At 44.2% G+C, this 27,336-nt stretch overlaps 1 protein-coding gene across 1 annotated transcript; it reads right to left on the bottom strand.

The window, feature by feature from the left end:
* Window positions 1–24,097: 24,097 nt before the first annotated feature.
* On the bottom strand, window positions 24,098–27,026 carry KCNF1 (potassium voltage-gated channel modifier subfamily F member 1). The gene has a single exon (XM_088444592.1). It carries the CDS (start codon window positions 26,632–26,634, stop codon window positions 25,195–25,197), a length of 1,440 nt encoding a protein of 479 aa, XP_088300718.1. The 5' UTR covers window positions 26,635–27,026; the 3' UTR covers window positions 24,098–25,194.
* Window positions 27,027–27,336: the final 310 nt, after the last annotated feature.

The following is a 27,336-nucleotide window of genomic DNA, read 5'->3' as shown; positions in this document are numbered from 1 at the left end:
TTCCATTCTATATTGGAGTGTAAAGAATAAGCTGACATTTATGATTTAACCCCTCTAGATTTTGAGCTCCACGGTGCTTTTGCAGCGAGCTCTGGAGAATTGGGAAAAAACAGGTTAATATATAATTTATGGAATCTTTGTTCAACGGTTCATTATTTCTGATATACTGTAGTGCGAAATGATGGGGTTTTTTGTTCCAGCTTATTATATGGTAATTATAGGTATGTCACATTACTTCTCAAAAGTGGTGAGTGGGAGACTGTGAAACTGGCGGAGGTGGCCCAACTTTGGGAAAGTAACAGCCATTCAAGGCAGGAACCAGGAAACTTTATTGAATCTTTTCACTTTACCTTTGTATTTTCTATTCTTTTCACTTTACCTTTGTATTTTCCACCTTCAGCTGACTCATGCTGGGTACACACTATGCGTTATGTCGTTCGTACAGCCGACAGACGACATATCACATAGTGCATCTGTCCATGTGTACAGATGATATGACTGTGAACGATGTTGGTCACAGATTTATTAGGTCAGCCCTGCAGCACAGCCGATGAGATATATCTTGCAGATATATCGGTACATCTGCCTGTGTGTACGGGCGATCTGCCAGACACTGGCCGCAGGAACTGCCGACACTGGCTACAGGAACTGCCGACACTGACATCACACTTGGTGGACAAATTTAAATGCCCACACAGTTGTGATGTCTGGCCAGAAATATTGAGCGGCCATTTGGTAAGAGTCGACTAAGTGCATAACCAGCTTTAGGGGGAGATTTAATAACACTTGGAGCGCGATAAAATTGTGAGAGAAAGCACCAACCATTCAGCTCCTGTCATTTTTCAAACACAGCCTGTAAAATGGCAGTTAGGAGGTGATTGGTTGGTGCTTTATCTCACAATTTTATCTCTCTCCAAGCTTTATTAAATTTCCCCCTTACTCACTTATAACACTACTGCAGATTCATATTTGCCAACTCTCCCTCATTGTCAGGGACACTCCCTGAAATAGTAGCAATCTCCCGGTTTCCCTGAAGAGTCTAGCCATCTCCCTGATTGCACCTTACCTCCATTATATTTAAAACAACAAAGCCATATACATTCAAATTGTATCATTAGTATAATTTCCCTGCATTGGTTATAAGGCACAATGATCCCTATGGCTACACGGATTTTCTGGAAAGTATCAGTTTGTTTTCATCAACAAATAGATCTTACTGACTGCTTTCGGGGTTGTTTACAATCGGATTTCAGTAAATTTTCTGACATGCCTCTCAGATGTAGCGTCACACGTCCACTGTAACGCCCGCTCATAGGTGTTGCTTTCACAATCTCCCTGATATGCTTTTTCAAAAGTAGGCAAGTATGTGTATATTTAATAAAGCTTCTAAAGCAGACAAGTGGTGATGTTGCCCATAGCAACCAATCACATACTGTCTGTCATTTTCTAGAATGCAGTAGAGAAATGATAGCTAGATTCTGATTAGTTGCTACAGGCAACATCACCACTTGTCTGGTTTAGAAGTTTTGGTAAATATACCCCTAAGTAATATGAATTGGACAAGGGTATCCATGTAAGGGAACGGTATGATTTACCGCCGGCCGCATGTAAAAATCGTTACCCCGTTCATATCGTTGACATGCATCGACGAACGATGCGAGTGCCCGCATGCCATATAACGATATCTCAAATCGACTGTGTTTGCAGTCAGATTTGAACGATTTCATTCATCTAAATACTGTCAGAAATTGTTCATCGTTCATGAAATCGGTGGTCAAATCGTTCATCGTTGATCTAGCAAGTCTGACCGTGTGTATGTACCATAAGATGCGACAGTAAGACCAGTCTGTCCGAGCTGAATGTTGTTTTGTCTCCATGCGTGGGCACCGTTCCAAACCCCAAGTCCCCTGCTCTGTGTAGCATTGGAGATAGTCCAGGTATCTTGGGAGCATCAGAATAAACTAGCACCGGTCCTGGAAATGTAGGTACATTTCCATGTACTTCTAAAACACTTCATAGTGTACTGTAATAATTAACACTATAGATCATCTATAGCCCAGGTTCTCAAACAATGCATGTTTTCCAGGTCCCCTCACAGCATCACAAGTGAAATAATTAGCTCCACCTGTGTTTTTTTTTTTTTAAATGTGTCCGTGAGTAATGAATACACCTGGGCACCTGCTGGGTGACATGTAAAACGTGAACTGTGTGGGGTCCTGAGGACTGAGTTTGAGAACCACTGATCTATAGTATAGCCCCAGTGGTGGTCGTGGGATCTACGGGCAACTGGGAACCCCCCCATGTTTACCTATGTATAGGAGATATAGGGGGGAATATAATAGCCTGTAATCTGTGGATTTCCAGTGAGTTGTAAACCGACTAGGGGTGTGCACCGGCCACTTTTCGTGTTTTGTGTTTTGGTTTTGGATCTGGATCTTTCTTCGTGTTTTGGATCTGGATTGGTTTTGCCAAACCCACCCTTCCGTGTTTTGGGTTCTGGGTTTTGTGTTTTGGATCTGTATTTTTTTGAAAAAAAGCATAAAAACAGCTAAAATCACAGAATTTGTAGGTTTTTCTGCTCCTATGCTATTATTAACCTCAATAACCTTAATTTCCACTCATTTCCAGTCTATTCTGAACACCTCACACCTCACAATAGTGTTTTTATGTCCAAAAGGTTGCACCGAGGTAGCTGGATGACTATGCTAAGCGACACGAGTGGGCGGCACAAACACGTGACCCATCTAGGCATGAAACTGCAGTGGCAGACAGGATGGCAGTTTGAAAAACTAGGCCCCAAACTGTACATAATGCAAAGAAAAAAAAGAGGTGCAAGATGGAATTGTCCTTGGGCCCTCCCACCCACCCTTATGTTGTATAAACAGGACATGCACACTTTAACAAACCAATCATTTCAGCGCCAGGGTCTGCCATACAACTGTGGCTGAAATGATTGGTTCGTTTGGGCCCTCACAAAACAAGCTGGCAATTAATCTGTCCCTGCACAAACTGGCTCTACGGAGGCAAGATGTCGTCCTCATCCTCCTCATCCACCGATTCCTCACCCTCTTCAGTGTGTACATCCTCATCCTCACAGAGTATTAATTCGTCCCCGCTGGAATCCACAACCACATGTCCCTCTGTACGTTCTGGAGGCTGTTCTCCCTGGAAGAGTTGATAATTCATTTTATGAACATCATCTTCTCCACATTTTGTGGAAGCAACCTCCTACGCCTTTCGCTAACAAGGTTCCCGGCTGCACTAAACACTCTTTCGGAGAACACACTGGAGGGGGGGCAACTCAGGTAAAATAGAGCCAGTTTGTACAGGGACCTCCAAATTGCTTCTTTTTCCTGCCAGTACAGGTACGGACTGTCTGACATGCCTACTTGGATGCTGTCACCGATGTAATCCTTTAACAGACAGACGCACGCTTGTCGCTGCTGCTTTGAGGATGCAAGTGCGGCTACAGCCCACACAATTCACATAGACAGAAAAAAGAAGAATATTTTTATTGTTTGTGTAGCACACTTTGAGGGTGTCACCACCCTTTAACAGACAGACGCACGCTTGTCGCTGCTGCTTTAAGGATGCAGGTGCGGCTACAGCCCACACATTTCACAAAGACGGAAAAAAAAGAACAATATTTTTATTGTTTGTGTAGCACACTTTGAGGGTGTCACCACCTTTTAACAGACAGACGCACGCTTGTCGCTGCTGCTTTAAGGATGCAGGTGCGGCTACAGCCCACACATTTCACAAAGACGGGAAAAAAAAGAACAATATTTTCATTGTTTGTGTAGCACACTTTGAGGGTGTCACCACCCTTTAACAGACAGACGCACGCTTGTCGCTGCTGCTTTGAGGATGCAGGTGGAATCTAGACGGGATTTGGAACCGGGGACACACTACCTCCATCAATTGTCTAAATCCCACTGCACTAATGGCGGATACCGGACGCACGTCTAACACCAACATAGCAGTCAAGGCCTCAGTTATACGTTTTGCTTTAGGATGACTGCTGTCGTACTTCATCTTCATTGCTAGGGACTGTTGGAGGGTCAATTGTTTAGTAAAAGTAGTGATGTTCCTACTTCCTCTCTGGGATGATGAACAACTCCCAGCAGCAGCAACAGCACTAGGAGGAAGTGGTTCTTGATCTTTCCCTATTTTATTTTTATCGGAGAAAGTTTGGTCCTCCATTTATGTTATATTGATATATACGTGCGGCTAAAGCGCACACAAACACAGAAAATATTTTTTTATTTTTGCTGGAGAGTAGTGCACTTTGTGGGTTACACCACCCTTTAAGAAATGAGCCAGCCGGCTCTTTACTTATGGGACACAGGCGCACGCTTGGCGGTGCTCCTTTGTTGATGCACGTGCAGCCACAGTGCACACAATTCACAAACACAGAAAATATATATTTTTTTGGTTTGGACTGGAGTGTACTTTGGGGGTTACAGCACCCTTTAACGGTCAAGCCAGCCGGCCCTTTACTTATGACACAGGCGCACGCTTGGCACTACTTTGTGATGCACGTGTGGCTACTGCGCACACAATTCACAAACACAGAAAATATATATTTTTTTGGTTTGGACTGGAGTGTACTTTGGGGGTTACAGCACCCTTTAACGGTCAAGCCAGCCGGCCCTTTACTTATGACACAGGCGCACGCTTGGCGCTGCTCCTTTGTTGATGCACGTGCAGCCACAGTGCACACAATTCACAAACACAGAAAATATATATTTTTTTGGTTTGGACTGGAGTGTACTTTGGGGGTTACAGCACCCTTTAACGGTCAAGCCAGCTGGCCCTTTACTTATGACACAGGCGCACGCTTGACACTACTTTGTTGATGCACGTGCGGCTACTGCGCACACAATTCACAAACACAGAAAATAATAATTTTTTTGGTTTGGACTGGAGTGTACTTTGGGGGTTACAGCACCCTTTAACGGTCAAGCCAGCCGGCCCTTTACTTATGACAAAGGCGCACGCTTGGCACTACTTTGTTGATGCACGTGCGGCTACTGCGCACACAATTCACAAACACAGAAAATTATTTTTTTTTTGGTTTGGACTGGAGTGTACTTTGGGGGTTACAGCACCCTTTAACGGTCAAGCCAGCCGGCCCTTTACGTATGACACAGGCGCACGCTTGACACTACTTTGTTGATGCACGTGCGGCTACTGCGCACACAATTCACAAACACAGAAAATAATTATTTTTTTGGTTTGGACTGGAGTGTACTTTGGGGGTTACAGCACCCTTTAACGGTCAAGCCAGCTGGCCCTTTACTTATGACACAGGCGCACGCTTGACACTACTTTGTTGATGCACGTGCGGCTACTGCGCACACAATTCACAAACACAGAAAATTATTATTTTTTTGGTTTGGACTGGAGTGTACTTTGGGGGTTACAGCACCCTTTAACGGTCAAGCCAGCCGGCCCTTTACTTATGACACAGGCGCACGCTTGGCACTACTTTGTTGATGCACGTGCGGCTACTGCGCACACAATTCACAAACACAGAAAATATATATTTTTTTGGTTTGGACTGGAGTGTACTTTGGGGGTTACAGCACCCTTTAACGGTCAAGCCAGCCGGCCCTTTACTTATGACACAGGCGCACGCTTGGCGCTGCTCCTTTGTTGATGCACGTGCAGCCACAGTGCACACAATTCACAAACACAGAAAATATATATTTTTTTGGTTTGGACTGGAGTGTACTTTGGGGGTTACAGCACCCTTTAACGGTCAAGCCAGCTGGCCCTTTACTTATGACACAGGCGCACGCTTGACACTACTTTGTTGATGCACGTGCGGCTACTGCGCACACAATTCACAAACACAGAAAATAATTATTTTTTTGGTTTGGACTGGAGTGTACTTTGGGGGTTACAGCACCCTTTAACGGTCAAGCCAGCCGGCCCTTTACTTATGACAAAGGCGCACGCTTGGCACTACTTTGTTGATGCACGTGCGGCTACTGCGCACACAATTCACAAACACAGAAAATTATTTTTTTTTTGGTTTGGACTGGAGTGTACTTTGGGGGTTACAGCACCCTTTAACGGTCAAGCCAGCCGGCCCTTTACGTATGACACAGGCGCACGCTTGACACTACTTTGTTGATGCACGTGCGGCTACTGCGCACACAATTCACAAACACAGAAAATAATTATTTTTTTGGTTTGGACTGGAGTGTACTTTGGGGGTTACAGCACCCTTTAACGGTCAAGCCAGCTGGCCCTTTACTTATGACACAGGCGCACGCTTGACACTACTTTGTTGATGCACGTGCGGCTACTGCGCACACAATTCACAAACACAGAAAATTATTATTTTTTTGGTTTGGACTGGAGTGTACTTTGGGGGTTACAGCACCCTTTAACGGTCAAGCCAGCCGGCCCTTTACTTATGACACAGGCGCACGCTTGGCACTACTTTGTTGATGCACGTGCGGCTACTGCGCACACAATTCACAAACACAGAAAATATATTATTTTTTTAGCACTTGGGGGGAGCACCCCTGATGGGCAGAGCACCCCCTGGACAACACTACAGCACCCCTTTAGGACTGGGACACTGCACAGGACTTTGGAGTGGACACAGCCCCTATGGAGAACTGACTGCACAACACCGTCCAGCCAGCCCCTATGGACTTTGAAGTAGTGGACACAGCCCCTATTTACAACAGCAGCACAGCACAACACAGCCAGCCCCTATGGACTTTGAAGTAGTGGACAACAGCAGCACTACACTACACTACACTACACTACACAGCCCAGCCAGCCCTAACTCCCACCCTCCCTCTTCACTGTCCACAGCCGAGTGAGAAAATGGCGCCGACGCGGGTACCTTATATAGGATCCAAAACCCGCGAGACTCGGAAGGCGGGATGATGACGTTTTGCCTCGATTTCAGATCCAAGTCAGGCGGGAAAAGTCGAGCCTGACTCGGATCTGCCTCGGATCGGGGGGGCTCGGGGGGGTTCGGATTTCAGAAATCCGAACCCGCTCACCCCTAAAACCGACATATGTAATAATGGCTAAATTGATGGAAAATTGTGATTTTAAAACTTGAGTCACCCTACTAATATTAAGTAATCTTGTGCCCATACTACTAATCTGCTGGATCTGCTAATATTAAGTAATTTGGTGTCCATGATAATAATAATTAATCTGGTGCACATAAAAAATTATTAATATATTGTACCCATAATAAAATCACAATAACTGGTCGTCATGAGAAATAAACACTAATAAAATAATAAATAAATAATAATAAAATTGTATTTAATACATGTCATAAGGCATCCAATTATATGTCTAATGGTCTAAACAGATTTGTAGATAGAAAAAGATCTGAGCTATTGAGGGAAGACTAATCATTATGATGGACATTACTCACTAGGTGTGTCACGTTCGGGCCCGCACGCAGAACTCCATCTAATGCTGGCCATACACGGCAAGATAAAATGTCTGTCAGACCGACAGATGTCCGCGGCATACACTGTGAGAGAAATCTCACAGTGTATAGCCCGACATCTGCGCTCCGCCCCCGGGGGAGGAGACATTTCCCTGTTCCTTCCGTAGGAAGGAACACAGGAAATGTCTGTCTGTCGGCCGCGCTGGGCATACACTGCCCGACCGAGCAATATTTAACCCTCGGTCGCCCCCCCCCACGCTACAATTATCGCGGCGATCCGCCGATATCGGGCGGATCGTCCCGATAATTGCAGCGTGTATGGCCAGCTTAAGTCGAGTGGTCATGACGTTTGTATTTTGCTAATTATCCTAACAACAAATATAATTCTTCTGCCACCACCAAGGAATTTGTTTAGAGAAAACTCATCCCACAGTGGTCCTTTGGTTCCGCTCACAATATATACGCTTTACAAATCAGTAGCATGCGCCTCACAAGGCCGTAAGTCTAAGAACACAGAATATCAGAACTAGAAATTACGTTTTCATTTCAAGAACACTTCAAAGCTTATAGGTACAAAAAAGGATTACAAAGATTATTATGATTTTTAAAAGTGCACACAGATTACAGACAATGTATAGAAAATAAAAAAGGGGTAACACAAATTGCAAATATCACCTTTAGAATTGAACAATGCCCGGAGTATGGCCTCTCCTGGAAGAAGTTGGAGCATCCCAGCCATGTGTGGCTCCCTTTTAAGAATTAACATTTGTTGTCCAGTTTTCTGGGTGAATATACTTATTCTGTCATGCTTTCTATCTCACAGAAAGTGATTCTGAACTTCATAGTACATGGGAGAAGGAGACAGATAATCTGAGATATAATTATTTCCCTGGTTTGAGGTGTGATGGCCGGACCCTGTTCTCATAACGGAGTTCCTGCCTGACAAATGGAGATGACACAGTGGGCAGCGTGAAATAGGACATGATCAAGAGGTCTCGTTCTTCCCCTTCCTGCCATGGCATACTGAGGAGACAGGAATTCACACTTGTAGGTTATCTGAAATCCAAGCCTATTTCCCATTCGCCCACTTGTGGTGCTAATTACACAACCTACACAATACGCTGGGATGCAAACATTTGGGTCCTACTCTACTGGAAATGACAATCTGTCAGCCACATCCTCTTAAACGTAATTAGGTTATGCATAAACATAAACATTTTTCTATAGCTGAACATACCACTCATTTGGTTAGCTGAAACAAATTAAACGTATATACAGTTGATTATAAGTCTACAGATCATAGCACATACTGGGGTAGATGTATTATATCGGCATTTCCCGTGCCGCTATAACGCTTCCCGCTTCGCCTCTTTACCGAGGCGAAGCAGGAAGCACTACCAATGAGATGTAAGAACCTGAGCATGCGCGGGATCTCGCAAGTATCGCGAGATCCCCGCGTGGAGCCCTGGAGCCGGCAGCCACCGCAGCAGAGACAGCGCTGTCCCTGCTGTGGGAATAGGCTAGCGCCAGGCTGTAGCTGTCGATAATGACGGCTACAATCGGCCGAACAGTCATGCATTATGACCGTTCATACATGGCCCTGCCACTCGGCGCTGCTATCTTGTAGATAGCAGCGCCGATAATGACAGGGGCGCATAGCGCCCCTGTCATTTACCGCCCAGACCCCCGATCATACATCGGGGAGAAACGGTATCAGCGCACATAACGTGCGCTGATACTGTTTCTGGGCTTCGTACATCTCCCCCACTGTTCCCAATATCACTGTTAAAATGCCCAGTCCGATATGAAATGGTCTTAATCATTACAAAGTAGAAGGATTAATAGGAATTATAGAGGGTAGATTGAAGATTCCCCATACCCTGCAAGTTTTTTAGGGGAAAGTCATAAGTACCGGGACAACCCCTACAAAAACAGGAAAGAGAAGCAGAGGAACAAGAGGTGGTCAAAGGAAATGACAACAAAAATTTACGTATCCACTAGGAAACAAAGGGGAATATAATCTCTCATCTATAATTCTTAGGTAAAGGTATAAAATTTGCACCTGCTTCCAAACTGAATATGTTTAATATCTGTGTGAAGTTGAACCTCAATAAATATGTAGGAACTCTAAGCAGGAAAATATATTTTGCACTTAAGTAGATGAAAATAAAGGGCAAAGAAAGTTCCCCATGTATCCTTGATAAAGAGCATGAGGAAATAATAAATATATTGGAAACTTTAGGTGCCGAATCAATGATGTCAACCAGGGGTGGATTGGAATAGAAAACCAGCCTGGGAACATCGGAAGCAGCCTGATGAGGGTGTATTTCCTTCTTTCTTTTTGTACACACAGGCCATTGCTAGCTTGTTTAATCCCAATATATCTGAAGCAAATATTCTATTTTTCATATAACTAACATCAGGTTATACGTAACATAAATAGATAAACTCGCAACATGTTTAACCAGAATTATATATCCTTTAAATTATTTGGATAATTTCCTTTCATAAGGATAACGATGCACACAAATTATTATAAGTAAAGTGTTTTTATATTCATACAATCAATCCTCATAAAACAGTATTAATTAAATCAATGCTTGTTAAAATACAATATAGACGATACAAAGATGAGAGAGAGAGAGAGTAAAATGGTTGCTTAGTGAGAGTGTGAGTGGGGGTTGTTGGGGCCCATATCCTATTGTTCAAACCGCATGGTCTCTGATCACAAACTCCATTTTGAATGTCACATAATACACTCCATTTTGAAAGTAAGAAAACTCGCTTAATGTTGTAATTTCTGTAAATCATATATCCATTAATAATCATAATTATAATACCTATAACAACCTATTTGTACTATACAACAACAAAACTGGGCAGAATTATAACTATGATCACAAGACTAGTAATTTACAACTTCCATTGAATCAAGCACATGATTCAATGGGGAAACGTGGAGCACATGGAATTTCCTTTGTTCACACCACATGGAGGTAGCCATCTTTAATTTCCATTAAACACATGGTTCAATGGGGGAAGGGGGAGAGCACATGGAATTTCCTTTGTAACCTGAAATCTACACCATGTTACGAAACTGTAGCTTCCATTAAACAAGACAAGGAATACACTACAAATCCACTGTATGCTACATAGTCTACATTACAGAGTCACCCATATAGGTTGCTGTTAGAAATTCACTTCACTATTGAATGTTAACCCAGCCTTTTCCGAAACTACAATACAAATGTGTTACACATATAGGGGGGAATTCAATTGTTTTTTTGGGCATCTTATCTAATGAGCATCTATCAGAGCAATTCAATTATTTCTCCGATAGATGCCCATTAGTGTTTAACGCGCCCAAAAGCACCAAGGTTAGACGTGCAAAACAGCTAAACCCGACTAAACTTCTGGTTTGGGCATCTAAACTCCTGGGGCAGAATTCAATTGTTATAACCCACCTTCGCACCTGACAGAGCTATTCAACTGTTGCTCCTGTCGGGCGCGATCAGCTGCCAGCACTGGCATCTCAGTTCGTACACCACAGGAGGGTGCAAGTAGAAATGCACGAAAAGTTACCTCTTTGGGCGCGATCGACACAAAGATGGCATCAATTGAACAGTGCCCCGCAATCTCCCATCACTTTAGACTTGAGATTGGGCGCGCTAAAACAATTGAATACAGCCCATAGTCTAGTACAGATTGAGACAAACTTGCTACAAATACACTAACTATCCAAGGCATATTCAAAACATTACAGCTTGATAACCTGGCTGTTAATCACCATATTGATTACTACATAAATCACCACAAACTATCTATTTAAGCCATAAACAGAGTAATACAAACTTGTTACAAATACCCAAATAGGCTAACTAATGTACAGTTTACTTAGCCATTATGAGTAGATATCTCCAGGCCTCCTGGGGAATGAAGCTGCATTTTGGCCTCCTTCTGGGGGGGGGGGGGGGGGGGTCTGCTCTGCCTGTGTCTCTGGTATCTCCTTGCAAGAATGTGTTTCTCCAAGTGTCTGCTAGCATCTGAGAGAGACCTTTTTTCTGATCTCTGGGAGAATCCAACCGTTTTTCTATTACCTGATAGGTGTGTTCAAAAAGGGGGTGTTTCAGTCCTTTACTTTGAAACTCATGTCCAATCACCTGTGAGGAGGCTTCAAGAGGAAAAAGCCTCTTGCCGGGGGTATGCTGTAAAGTGTATACACCTTAATCAATGCTAATTAGATTGTAGTTTAATTTAGCCATCTCTATTGATATGTTGGTTTCTGTGTTACCTCTAAGCTCTGGGAAAATTATCACATTTATATATATGGTTTCTGGGATTATGTGCTGAGTATTAATTTATATTGATTTTAATAATCATTCTACATTATAGTGATATGTTAATATACACACTGTAACACAGCCCTAATGGGGGTGGGGTCTGTAGAGGTGTCAGGGTCTGTTGAGGGGATAGGGTCTGTTGAGGGAGGTGGGATATTCCCTCAGAAGCAAGAGTTTTTGTTCAAAATTAAATCTTCCAATGTTTGTTTTCCTAGAGTGTGCATGTTAGTTAGATAATTACTACATGTGCAACCTACATAAATGGCCAATGTGCATGATATATAAGTAACAAACACATAAGACATCTGCAATATTTATATTCCCATCACATAATTAAATATAGAATAGAGGACCCAGGGCCGGCGCTAACATTAGGCAGCTTTAGTCGGCTGCCTAGGGGTGCCGGCCTCTAGAGGGTGACATTGAATCAGCCTACAATAAACATGAAGGATGTCTCTGATCGAGACATCAGGGGTGGGGAACCTTTTTACTGCCGAGGGCCATTTTGATATATACTGTACAATACTATTTGCGGGCCCGGTGCAGGCCACGTCCTCTCCATGTAACATCACCATGGGCAGGGCGCCCCCTAGAAGAGACAGACTGAGACGAGGAGTTGGCCTGTGCTGGGATGAGAGGCTGAGCTGTAGCTTCATACTGAAGAGTGGTAAGTGCCATGTGTCTGTGTCAGATATATAAATTGACACCTGCAATTTACTTTTATTTGCTGTTTTGCAAACACATCTGTGCCACTCCTTCTCTGCTGCTGCTGTGGGCTATCTATCTATCTATCTATCTATCTATCTATCTATCTATCTATGTTATTATTATCATTTATTTATATGGCGCCACAAGTGTTCCACAGCGCCTCACTAAGTACAAATTGGTGACAAGTGACTTACAGTACAATGCAAGACAAGGACATGGATAATATACATTGCTACATTAGTGACCATAACACCCACATAAGCAGCAGAGCATAAGCAACCAAGGGGTGTATTTACTAAGCAGTGTTAAGAGACAGAGGCCCTGATTCAGAGCCGGACGCTCTGAAAGAGCGCTCGCTCTGAATCAGGACGGTTTTTTTTGTGCGGCCTCCTGGCCACTCGCATAGCTGTGGGTGACCACCCACAGCTATAGCGAGCGGCCAGGTTGATGGTCGCGATGGTCAAGACTATCGCGACCATCGGGCTTGCGACGAGATCCTTGTGGTAGGGTCTCGTGGCCGCAAACCCCAGAGAGATTTCGGCTCTAACAGAGCCGGAATCTCTCCACTGACATCACTCGTGATGTCAGTGGGGCCGCCCCAAAATGGCAGGCGTTCTCATGGGAACGCCTCCGTTTGGGCAGCCATCCCCCCGGCCCGCCCACCAAAGGGGGCGAGCTGTCACTCAACATCGACAGCTCGCCCCCTTTGTTGCGAGACCCGGAGCGACGGAGTGCCCATCGCTATCCGGGTCTCGCGCATGCACACGATGGAGCCGACTCCATCGTGCGCATGCGCTCTGGGCCACCATCGACCAGGTTGCGAGCGCTCAGCGCTTGCGACCGGGTCTGAATCAGGCCCAGAGTGAAAAGTGATAAGAAAGTAATAAGATGTCAGCCAATCAGCTCCCAACTGTCATCTCCTAGGCTGTCTTTGAAAAATGACAGTTGGGAGCTGATTGGCTGGCACCTTATCGCTTTCTTATCACTTTTCACTCTGTCTCCTAACACTGCTTAGTAAATAGACCCCCAAGTGTTAGATACCCTAGTGGGGAGTAAGAAGTAGATGAAAGTAAAGTAGGGAGAAGAGGGTAGAGGGCCCTGCTTGCAAGAGCTTACATTCTAAAGGGGAGGGGCAGACAAACAGGCGCAAGCCTCCCGCGACTTCAGGGAGTGTAGGCAAGTATAATGTGAGGGGCTGGGCAGAGGGTTTGGGGGAAACAGGGGCGGCATAGTGAACTTTTGCCTAGGGCAACTTAAAACCTTGCACCGGCCCTGGGAGGACCCCTGAAATATATAGTACATTGAGGTGCCCTATGTGTTTGTTACTTATATAGCAAATTACAGTGTTAAGGTGCCCATCCACTAGTAGATCAGGGAAAGACGGTATGATTACGACATCGTAATCGTACCGTCGTTCCCCTAGGGGGTGCAGTACCTACAATGAACGATTGATCAGTGTAGGCACATCAATCATCCCCGAACATGGCCAATCTGTCGTTATCGGCAGATTGGCCTGCATGTTCGGCCGATGATTGATGTCAGAAACAACTAGTGGGAGCGCGCATCGCTGGTCGTTTCCGACATTTGGATGCACGATTTTGTGCACGATTTGCGGCCGATTACTAAGCAATTGCCCGATTACAATGTCGTAATCGTGTAATTGTATAGTGTAATCGGGTAGTGGATGGGCACCATTACTCTGGTCAGACTATTGTTGCTTAAAATGAACAATCCTGTGTATTTTGATGACATAAAATTCGACTTTCAAATTAATAATAATTTTCCAAAGTTTAAAGTGCGCGTATTTCTCAGTTACATCTTACTTTCTTTAAAAATTTTAAAAATACTACTGATGATTATATAACATTTACTGTATGTAAAGAACAATCTGTATAATTTATCATATATTTTTTTTTCTTACAAAATATATTAACTCCTTTCGAGTTTTCCATTTTTTTTTTTTTATTACATCACAACAGCCTTTATATTTTTTTCCTCATTAGTATTTTTTCTGAATAATAGATTCATTACTTTTAATCCTCAATAGACCGGTGGCATCATTTTACATCATAATAGATGCCACTTTATATAGAGCTAAGACTTCATTGGTAAAAACAGTAGTTTCCATATTCATTAGCTGATAGATGGCAGAGCACCTCCCTATGTCTCCTGCTAATTGTTACATCTGATAGACCAACATGTGCTGGTGAGGAGAACGCCTTTCATCATGTAATGGAGGGGGATGAAAAGAACAATATATATGTCTTCTACTGAATCGGTAATAATAACATACCTTTTGTCCTCTCATTGACATTCTGGAACCTTTGATGAAGCCCAGATATTCTATTTAATTCTATGTTTTGGTTACTGTTTCAATTCAGTCATTGCAAATAATAGTTTTCCTAAACACAATGCTGGTTATCTTTAAGCCGTTCTTCCACCGAGCACATCTCCTTATCTCTCCGTCAAGGTTGCCACTATTTTAAAGAACAACTAACCTTCCTACATTTACAGATAATGCAATAATTTCAGTGATTTAGGCTACACTCCTAGCCTACCCGGGCGGAAGACCGTCCCGCCGACCCAGCGACCGATTTGGTAGGCATACGCACTAATCAGCCACTCGATATGTCTGGGCAGAAACCACAACTAGGTGGACATTTAAATTTCCCTGTCTAGTTGTGATATCATTGTCGTTGGTTCCTGCGGACATCATAACGAGTCGGCTGGTCACCCAAACACACTGGCAGCATTAGTGACATCACTGGTCCTTGTAGATAAACCCACTAATCCACATGGTGCGTTTCTGCACATTGAGGTGCTGATTCTGGACTGCATCAGGCACCCGCACACGGACGGAGATCGCTAATACATACGGATGAATCCATCCGTTGACAGAGCACACTGTCAGTATCATGGGTGATTTTTGAGGATGTAACGGTGCGGCGACCATGCGATCCCACTGAACTCTTGAGCTGGGTACACACGGTACGATTTGGGTAAAGATCCAAACTCGTTAACGATTTCCCTTGAACTCCTGAACACTCTTGGACAAACGATATTGTCCAACATGGAACAATTGTACAGACGATCAAACAATATAGATGGGTCGTTAACAACTGCAAAACGTCAACGATATATCGTTTGGCAGCAAACAATCTCACGATGCATCTTCTGTCTCTCCGTCGGCTGGTACAAAATGGAGGAGAGTGGCCAGGAAAATTGACGACAAATCGTTCATCGTCCATAATATCGTTCATCGTGCATACACACGGAACGACGTGTGCCAAATCGTGAAAGACAGGTCGAGATCTTTCTGCATGTTGAAGAGATCAGCGACCATGATCAACGACAGCGGGAGCGCGCATCAGCGTCGTTATCATGGCAACGCACGGCACTTTTTAAACGAGATGCCCTTCCAATCGATCAAAAATGGCCAAATCGTTTAAAAAATTGCACTGTGTGGGGGGGCCTTTAGGCCTCATGGGAGTGTCATGGGAGTGATGTGGGAGTTTAAGTCAACTTCCTTGCTCGATTGTAGCATGCGGACAGAGATGGAACATCTGTTTCACCCAGCATGGGGCTGATGTAAGCTCTAAAGATGGCAGCTGCGGCAGCGAATGTAAGAACAGTGGACAGGACATGTTTCCCAGTGCAATCAGACGGATTTTTCTATACAAAGGCGGATTCTCACATTACCATAATGTAGTAAGCAGGCAGCATTGACTGGAAATAAATGTTATTGAGGTTAATAATACTATAGGAACAAAAAACAGGCCCAAATTATGTGATTACAGCTGTTTTTATGATTTTTAAAAAAAAGTACAGATCCAAAACCAAAACAGGCAAGTGTTTTTGTAAAACCAAATCCAGATCCAAAACCTTGAAGGAGTTACAGAGCCAGAACCAAAACACGGGGGTCGGTGCACATCCCTAGTTTAACTAGCCTATTGTGGCCAATAAAGTCTGTTTTAAGTAGGGATGTGCGCCGGACCATTTTTGCCGGATTTGGATTTTGTTCTAATTCGTCCTCCGGTTTTGGATTTGCCAAACTGCGGTGACTGGCTTTGGATTTGGATTTTTTTTACAAAAATGTACAAAAAAAAGCTAAAATCACATAAATTGGGCTTTTTTTTCTTCCTAAAGCAGTGGTTCTCAAACTCGGTCTTCAGGACCCCACACAGTTCACTTTTTGCAGGTCACCCAGCAGGTGTACAGGTGTATTCATTAGTCACTGACACGTTTTAAAAGATCCACAGGTGCAGCTAACTGTTTCACTAGTAATTGTGTGAGGAGACCTGCAAAACATACACTGTTTGGGCTCCTGAGGACCGAGTTTGAGAACCTGTGTCCTAGAGTATTATTAACCTCAATAACCTTCATTTCCAGTAATTTACAGTCAATTTAGACCACCTCACAGTTTAAATGATAGTTTTCACCATTATTGGCCAAAGCTTGCAGTGAGCTGACTGGTTACCAAGCGACAGAGCAGCGGCACAACGACACAGACACTGCAGTATAAAGCACATCTATGACACATTGTCACACAGCAGTGGCAGAAATGAAAAGTAGTGCAAAAATAGAAACAGATCTCAGTTTCATAACTTATTTAGGATATAGAGCAAACAAACTGAGATAAAACTAACAGGTGGCCGTCACACTCATAGTGCCCCATTCCCCATTAATTCTGGAACCCTGGATGGCGCCCTCTGTCCATTTTGGCGCCTGGGGCACATGCTCCACTGGAACCACCCTCGCTACTCCCCCGAGCACATGACATCTAATCTTTCAGATCTGACATGGTATGACTGCCTACCGATGCAGCTGGTTCCTTCATATACTCCACAACCAAATGTAAGGTCTGGTGATTGTGGTGGCCAAGATAACTGTTAGGGTAACTGTTGCCTTAGTAATTGTAGCTCCAATCCAGTGTTTCATTGTTTTATTACCACATCGCCCCCTGGTGACTAAATGTCTAACTTTTTTAAAATAAATAACATGCTAGCAATGTTATTGTTTTAGCTTCAAACTTTACTAACATAACCTACACAAACTACTTAAAATACAGAGGTTAAGTAATTAATTACTAATTGATGCAAATGAATGTAGTAATAAAGCGTATAAAGCAGTAGTGTTGTACTAATCGGCTTCGTACAACTACATTTTATTTTCTTAGCAAAAACAATACAAAAACAAATCCCAACCTATTAGAAAACAATTACTACAAATAAAAGATAAGTAAAGCTATGCCTTGTTTTTATACTTCCCGGCGTTCATGCTGTAGACTGTGCACTTATTAGAACAGTTTGCACTTTCAGACAGTTGCCAGGAAAATGTAGACTTCCATGTCTAATAACTAGTGAAGGCTGTACAATCGATGGATCGATGGTTTTAAATCATCATTAGTAAACCATTGATGGTTTAGCCTCCGTTTGCATAGCCACACCCCCTCCCCGCCTACAAAATGGGGCGAGCTGTCAATCTATATCGACAGCCGCCCCGTCTTGTAGTGAGCCCAGGAGCGACGGACCTGCCGTCGCTCGCTGGGGCTTGTGCAGTGGGGGACCATCGACTCGCTTGCGAGCGCTGTGCACTCGCGAGCGGGTCTGCATCAGGCCCACTGATTACACAGATCAGAAGTTTAACATAGATGAAAAGGGAGCGCTGTTGGTAAACAAAAATCACATATAAAATAAATATTTTGAAATAAACAATATATTACACCCCACATTTCCGTACAACTTGTTAAATATTTTATCAAACTGTATGTAGTTAGGTATACCTCCCAACATTCTGAAAGTGGAAAGAGGCATGTTTGCGCGTGACCAAAAAGGGGTGGTGGCCTTGTGCCAAGGGGCATGACCTCGTGGAAAATGCAGTACTCGTGAGCCACGCCCACCTTTTTGTCACGCTGGGGGCATGCAGGCCCTTTCTCCAGTGAATAGATAACTCACGCATACACGCAACATCTATTTATCACTTGCAGCAGATGAGAAGGGTTTTCCCAACTTAGGGACCCCTAAATCTGCCCCTGAACATCCATAGATTTACACAGTTATACTACTTTATAATATGTACATTTTGAAAACAGCCTCCATCTCCTTTTTCACTTTTTAATTTTAATTTTTGCAATATAGGCCCTGATTCGAGAGTAGGCTGTATGAAGCCTGAATCGGGAGATAGGTGTGACATATCCAGGTATGAAGCCACGGTGTAGGTTCAACAGATTGTACCAAATTGGACTAGATATCTCTATTATTGTAGTGTAGGTGATTTACGAAAAGCTAAATGTACACTCGCTCATAGAAACCAATCTGAGTTATCGTTAGTCTAAATTACAGATGAAAACCTATTGCCAAATGCATCCTATAGAATACTGCACATTTGCAATCAGGTTAATGATCAACTTGAGGATAAGCCCAGGCTTCTAGTGTTTCTATACCCCTGCCTGCAGAAGCTGCATGTAACCAGGTACTTAAAATCAGGGCCGTCACTAGGGTAGTGGCACAGGGCTCACTTGTAGCTTCCTCTTCTTTTATCCCCAGCATCTCCTGGCCTCCCATATTTATCCCCTGGCCCTTCCCCATGAAGCCATGGCCCTTTTTATGTCCCTATTTAAAAATGGGGGGGGCGCCAATGCTCTTTCTGGCACAGGGCATCAAAAAGTCTAGTTACAGCTATGCTTAAAACTATACTGAAACAGGCTCGCCTACCCTTCCGATTTTTCCAGGAGCCTCCCGAATATCGGATGCCGCTCCCGGCCCTACGGAAAAGCAGGCAAGCCTCCCGACATTTCCGAACCCTCCCGACCTCCCCCCAGAATACACTAGAAATCCCCGCAGCGGGGGGGCGGTGATGAGATTTGCGCTGTATCGCGTCAACGTGGCCCCGCCCCCTGCTTCACAGTGCCGAAAATAACGGCATTGTGTAGAGGGGGCGGGGCCATGATGACACGATAGCGCAGCTCCGCCCCCAACATGTCACAACTGTCCAGACATGCCCCCCGCTGTTAGCCGACAATCAGCTTCTTTCCTGGAAGGAGGGGTGCTGGGGATAGCCCCGGGCTATCAGCCTGGGCCTGGGGTTCCATGAGGAGGGAGACCCCTTTATTGGGGGGGATCCCCAACTCCCCAGGGATCCCCGGCCTGGGCTGACTAGCGGTCAGGAGTGATGCTGCGGCTGGGGGGCCCGGTGAAAGGGCTCCCTCTGGCTGTGGCATCACCCCCCCGGCTAGAAGGAGTCCAGTGCTGGTTCTGGTAAATACAGGGGGACCCTACGCATTTTTTCCTCCTGTATTTCCAGGACCAGGACCGGCTCAGAGCCCTGTGCTGGTTGCACTAAATACGGGGGACCCCTATGTCATTTGTTCCCATATTTTGGCAACCAGGACTGGTTCTGAAAGGCCTGGTGCTGGTTGTGCTTAATACAGGGGACCCCCACGTCATTTTTCTCCTGTATTTAGCACAACCAATACCGGGGCTCCAAAGCCTGGTGCTGGTTGTCTTCTTGGGGTGGGGCTATGCCTTTTTTTTTTTTTTTTTACAGATAACATTTTTAACAGATGTGTAGATGGATTTCACTGCTGTATTCGTCCCTCTGTGACTAATTGATTTGATTTTCTCAGGTGCATACGCACTAGCAGTGAGCCCTCTGTCGCCCACTGATGCCCTCTTTGCACTGCACCGCTGCCATTGCTCTGCACCACTGCTGCTGCCACTACCCCACACGCCTACAGCTGTCTCACACTCTGCACCTCCCAAATCAACCTCCTGTGTGCTGTCCCCTCTTCCACCTGCGTTAGTGTACCATTTTGTTGCCCTTCTCCCCTGCAGGTGGCCCGGTTTGCTCATCCAAACCCTGATAGTTAATACATTTTTAAAAAGCTATGAAATTCCATAGATAAAAAACCTTATGGTTTCACATGTCCCATTAAGGCTGCTTAGACATGATCTGAAATTTCACAAAACTTATTGATTTTCTGCCACTTAAACTTCAAAAAGCAATGAAATTATGGTCATTAAGGCTGACTCCTTAATGGACGTGTTCCTTGTGCAATACAGATATGATATGCTATCACACCCTGTGGTTAACTGCAGATTCAGCACTCTCACAGAATGAGATTGCTGTCACTCACAAAATGGTGGAGCTGCTAAATCACAGAATTGTGTGCTCATTGGAATACACACATGCAGTGTATGCAACTGAGGTCAAAGCAGAATATACAGCTGTGCAGATGGGATAAAAGTGGTGTGGATGGGGGGAGGAAACACAGCAGCATGGATAGGTGAGACACAAAGGCATGTAGAGGAGGGAAGGTTAAGCAGTACGGGGGGGTAGCCAAAGTAATGCAGATAGATGGAAAATAGTGGTGCGGATGGGGGTAAATAGAGTGGCGCGGTTTGGGGGGACAGCGACGTGGATGGGGAAGAGAGTGGCATGGACATGGGAAGACAGAGCAGTGCAGATGGGTGAAGACAGATTGGTGCGGATAAGGGAATAGAGACTAGCACAAATAGGAGAACACACAACAGTAGGGAATGGGGAAGACAGATTAGTGTGGATGGGTAGGAAGACAGAGTAGTGCGGGTGGGGGGAGGAGACAGAGTTGCACAGTTGGGGAGGACAGAGTGGTGCAGATGGAGGAAGAAAGAGTGCCACAGAGAAAGGAAGACAGCAGCGGGGCTTAGGGGAAGGCAGTGGTGCAGAAGGAAACAGAGTGGCACGGATGCAGGACGGTGCAGAGGGAGAAAGACAGATTGGTGTGGATGAGAGAACACAGACTACCATAGTTCAGAGATCACACAGCAGTAAGGATTGGGGAAGACAGATTGGTGTGGATGAGGAGGAAGACAGAGTGGTGCGGGTGGTGGGGGGAGACAGAGTTGCATGCTTGGGAGACCAGAGTAGTGCAGATGGAGGAACAAAGAGTGCCACAGATGACAGAAAGACAGCAACATGGCTGTGGAGAAGGCACGGATGCAGGGCGGTGCGGCTGGGGAAAAACATTGGTGCGGATGAGGGAACACAGACTATCACAGTTGGGAGACCACACAGCAGTAGGGATTGGGGAATATATAGCAGCATGGAGGCATATAGGGGAAGAAAGTGCATAGAGTATGATATTTTTTAAAAATAAGGGAGCTGAACATGTATTGTAAATGAGATAAATATATGCAGTGAGAAGGATGTTGGAAGCCAGTGAGATTGTTTTTTGTTATCAAATGGGAAGATTGTGGGCCCTGAGAGGGTTGTGGGAGCCACATAACTGCTCAAACCTCAGTTGCATAGAGTGCATATGTGTATTCCAATGAGCACACAATTCTGTGAATTAGCAGCTCCACCATTTTGTGAGTGACAGCAATCTCATTCTGTGACAGTGCTAAATCTGCAGTTAACCACAGGATGTGATGGCATACCGTATCTGTATTGCGCAAGGATCATGTCCATTAAGGCGTCAGCCTTAATGATCGTAATTTCATTGCTTTTTGAAGTTTGAGTGGCAGAAAATCAATAGGTTTTGTGAAATTTCAGATAATGTCTAAGAAGCCCTAATGGGACATGTGAAACCGTAAGGTTTTTTATCTATGGAATATATATATATATATATATATAAGAAAAGGAATATGCCCGTGCTCGGTTTTACCCATATCATACATGGTACCAGCAGCGTGGCAATATTATTGCCATAAATGTATACAAAACAGGAAAACTTTTGCCATTGGTGCTACCAATAATATACAACAAATCTATATGTGTAACAAATAAAACCAAGGGGATTTTGTCATGATTTGATCACAGCATTTTATTTGCTACACATATAGGGGGTCATTCAGACCCGGTCGTTAGCACCGATGCGCTCGGACCGGGTCGATGGCCCCCCACAGAGCATGTGCACGACGGCGCCGGCGCCGTCGTGCGCATGTGTGAGACCCGCTACGACCGACAGCGCCGGTCGTAGCGGGTCTCGATTCAAAGGGGGCGAGCTGTCAATGTTGATTGACAGCTCGCCCCGTTTGGAAGGCGGGCCGGGGGGGTGGCAGCCCAAACGGAGGCGTTCCCAGGGGAACGCCTACCGTTTGGGGGGCGACCCCACTGACTTCACTAGTGATGTCAGTGGAGAGCTTCCGGCTCTGACAGAGCCAGAAGCTCTCCGGGGCTTACGACAAGTGAGACCCTACCCTAGGGTCTCGTCGTAAGCCCCGATGGTCGATGGTCACCGGAGCGGTCGTAAGAGCTGTGGGTGTTAACCCACAGCCTAACGACCGCAACAGAGGCGGGCGGTCAGGATGCAAGTGGCCGCCCAGTTTCTTAGCGACCGCTTGCATCCTCCGACCGCCTCTGAATGAGGCCCATAGATTTGCAGTATATTATTGTTAGCGCCGATAGCAAATGTTTTTCTGTTTTGTATACATTTATTGCATTAATATTGCCATGCTGCTGGTACCATGTATGATATGGGTAAAACCGAGCGCGGGCATATTCCTTTTCTTTTTTGTTTCAAAATTTTGTCTTGTGCTATCATGGCAGCTTTCAATTAAGGCTATAAAAAGCCTAGTTGGGTGTGGCTAACAGCCATCCCATGAATAGATGTGCCCCTCTGTATCTAGGAGGTGAGTACATTTTAACTGCAAGGTAATGATGTGCTGGGCATATATGCTAGTGTAGGGACCTGCAGAAAAACAAGGGGTCCTTTGACGTTGGGCTGCAGGCTTAAATGCTTTGAACAAATCATGACAAAATCCCCTTTGTTATATTTGCTACACATATAGATTTGCAGTATATTATTGTTAGCGCCGATAGCAAAAGATTTTCTGTTTTTTATATATATATATATATATATATATATATATATACATTTATTTATTTATTTAGAGGGAAACTGGATGTTGAAAATTAACTAAAATCCAAGCTAGGCAAAATATAATATAACATATAATCAATGCATTCCACCTTTGTGTAAACTGTGTTGAGGTTCTCAATAATATGTTACACATACTGTACTAATTATAAGTGGTGCTTGTGAGTAAAATATCCTTCAGTTTGGATAGGGATCAATAAATTAACCCAATAATTTGGGTGTAAGTTATGAGTTGTTTGTATCTTATCTCTGACCTGACAGCAGCTCAATACTATGTCACAATGTTACAAAACGGCTTTAGTGTTCATTCTAGCACCCTGCACCTATCACAACCAATGCAGTACCTCTTTCCTGCCTGGGGTGTCACTCCCAGCTCTGGTGCTTCTAGCACACTCAGCTAATAAACAAACTGCTGAGCTATAGACCAGAGTGTGTTAGAAGCACCAGAGCAGAGAGCGATACCCCAGGCAGGAAATAGGAACTGCATTGGTTGTGACAGGGTGCCAGAATGAACACTACGGCTTGCTGCATTACACCTGTCTCTCTGTGCCGTAAACCCTCAACAAAAATCACGTATCATAACTTCCTAAGCAAGCCCTGGAGCTTTACAGATGCTACAAATAATAAACTAACGTATCATCATCAAATAGATTCATTTAAATGTTTTTATTTTTGATTTCAAAATATTTTTATTTTTGTGAATATGGGAAAAACAGGATTAGCTGTATTATATACTGTTGCTTATATTCCAGTAGTAAAAACATGAAACTTGCTCACATAGTTTTTGTTATTTGCAGCAACATAAGATAATATTAGAATAACATTAATTGGGGTCTAAGATGTGGAAAAAGATAAAGTGGATGGAGATAAAGTACCAACCAATCAGCTACTAACTGTCACTTTACAGGTTGTGTTTGAAAAATGACAGGAGCTGATTGGTTGGTACTTGATCTCTCTCCAAGGCTTAGTACATAGACCCCTTTAAATTGTTAAAACAAGACCACTGTTGTAATGTCACTGCATTCTGCAAATAGTGTCAATATAAAAACATACACTGTCAGGCTTTGCCACTCTGTGGCTCTGTAGCAAGTTTGGAACTACACGTGACAAGGTATGCTGGGACCTGTAGTTCCACAACAGCTGAGGTTGCCTCTCTCCCCTATGCAGTGACATAAGCAGTTCACCTGTTACACGTATTGGGCTGCGGTATTCTGAACTATTAATTATCTTTCTTCATTAAACAGATTAGCGTTACCCAGTGACAACATTGTCAGGAAAAACAGAAGAAATTATGCTGGTCATTACCATGTAATATAAAATTACTGTATATTTTAGGCATACCCCTGTTTATTCTGTAGCCATGAAAACATTTCTTACTTTCCAAATAAATCACCATTCGGAATAATGTCTCTTATAAAGCATAAAAACAATAAAAAATTCATGGCTATGCCACGTCTGCCGTTCAGTGCTACCCTAGTGTACATAATTTTTTTTATATGTAGTCTTAAATCACGGCTTTGTTATTGGAGATAATGTGGAATTAATTACATAGCTATAAACATGAATATGTCACCATAAATTAATAATTTTTTTTTATTTCATACGCTTAAAAGTAGAATCAGGAAGTTCTTTATTGAATGTCATATATGGATTTTGTACATACCACATGGCTGGCACATATAGGGATCTTTATTTTATTTTATCCATAGAACCACTTGTATCCATGTTCATGGTAACACAAATTCACCTGTACAAACTAAATAGATTCCTTCATCAGTCAGTTCCTTCTAACAGAGGCTGGTGTACATGTTGCAGCAATGCAATAATGTGTATTTGGAGGCATGAGGCTCTTATTTGCAGCTTTGCAGTCTGGTTCTGTGAGGCTTTTCCTTGGATAAGGCTGGGATGAATGTGTCACTATGGGAGGCTTTCAAGTAGCTCCAGATAGACACATCTTCTGACACTTCCTTGGACCCTCTGAGATCTCCTCCACTTGAGTGAAGCTCCATTAACTCTAGTTCATGTTTGGTGGCTGTTTCCAAAACTCTCTGTTTGTTATAATACTTGACAAAGTTGTTGATGATGGGGTGAATGGGGAGAGCTATGGCAATCACCCCACAGAGAAAGCTTGTAGCTGCATTTAGTTTGCCCAGAGTGGTCTTAGGGTAGATGTCACCATATCCAACTGTGGTCATGGTGATGATGGCCCACCAGAAGGACTGAGGGATGCTCTTAAACAAAGTGTCGGGGTGACTCTGCTCCATTGTGTAACCCAGGGCTGAGAAAACAAAGATCCCTACTGCAAGGTACATCAAGAGGAGGCCCAACTCTTTGAAACTGCTCTTGAGGGCATAGGTGAGAGTCTGTAGCCCGGAAGAGTGACGGGCAAGCTTGAAGATCCTGGCAATCCTCATGATCCTCAGGGCCTGGACAGCTTGCTGGACATTAGTCAGCTCCATCATACTTGCCCCTAAGTGGGTTAGGATGAGGCTGACATAGAAGGGCAAGATGGCCAACACATCAATGATGTTCATGAATGAGAGGGCAAAGTGGAGTTTATTAGGTGAGGAAATTAGCCTCAGGACATATTCCAGGGTGAACCAACCTATGCATGCTGTCTCTATATTGTCTAGAGTGGGGTGCTCCATATGATTACCATCAGAGTCCTCCACCTGGAGTTCAGGGATGGTCCCTACACACATCACAATGGAGGAGATCAAGATAAAGAGGAAAGATAGAACCGCAGTGACCCGGGCTGGGAAGGAGGACTCCGGTTTCTCCATGAACTTCCACAGATACTTCTGAAACCTTTTCCACCTGCTCACAGAGGTGTCCACTCCCAGATCATCCAAGACGGTCTGGACCCTTCTGGCTATCTCCTCCAGTTCCTCCTTCTTCTCGCTCAGGTGGCTCTTGCAGCAGTCATCCAGAAAAGACAAGTCCACTTTCCAGAACTCCATTTCATTTTTGAAACACATTGGGCATATTCCCTTCTTCATGTGCACCTCCCCATAGTAGTAGACCTCAGTGATACATTTGAAGGCATCAGGGTCCCTGTCAAAATAGAATTCCCTCTTTCCTGGGTCGTAATCATCACAGAGGGAGAATATGGCATCATAGCCCCCAGCCAGGCAGGTTAACAGCTCTGCCAGTCTAGTTTCTGGGTACCTGTTGAGGATGTCTCCATATAGGATCTGCCTAATACCCCCAACATTGACTATAATCCCTACCTCATCACTGCAGTCTGAATCAGTCCCATTCAGCTCTTCCAAACTGGAGCCACAGATCATTCTGGGTTAAAATTAAATCGCTTATGATCCAAAAAAACACACCAAACTTTGCAGAATATTATTTTTCTCCAAATAACCCCATAGTATTGGGAAGACTTGTGTATAAGTCAGTATTGGTCACATTGCAGAATATCCTTTACAGTGCAAGCTATCTATACAGTTCTATTCCTGGGCATGACAGCAACAAGGAGTTAGAAGGACTTCTCATTCAGCAGGTGCTGGTGCTGGTCTCCAGCCAATCCATAGACCCAGCAGGATGTGCTCTTTGCAATGATTGTTGCAGAATGAGTGAGACGATCAGCAAGGTGCTTCCTGCGGTGAGGAGAGCCCATTCACAAAGCAGATACTGTGCAGCGCTCTGGATGAGACATGTACTTGATGTGGAGGCTCCAGCTGGCAGTAGCTGACTGTGTGCAAGGAAAGTTGTATCAGTATATAAGAGGAATCCCAGCATGACGTCACGGGTAAGGCTTCCCCCCTCCTGACAGCCTTGGAGTCAGTGCAGCAGGACAATGGTGCATGGTAAATAATAATGGGGGGTATTAGAACAACTAAAATGCACTACAGAAAATAAATGCATATCTGCTGTATACATTTGTAAGAAGAATGATGGGAATGAGTGAAGAAAGGGAGGGGGCAAGAGAGACAGGAGGAGGGGGAGGGAGGGAGAGAGAGACGAGGTACCTGAAAGAGAAAGCAGGG

The sequence above is a fragment of the Taudactylus pleione genome, unplaced genomic scaffold (assembly GCF_031769625.1).
Source record: "Taudactylus pleione unplaced genomic scaffold, aTauple2 ptg000367l, whole genome shotgun sequence".
Lineage (NCBI taxonomy): Eukaryota > Metazoa > Chordata > Amphibia > Anura > Myobatrachidae > Taudactylus > Taudactylus pleione.
Note: the sequence above shows the minus strand (reverse complement) of the source record. Positions and strands in the feature narration are given on the sequence as shown.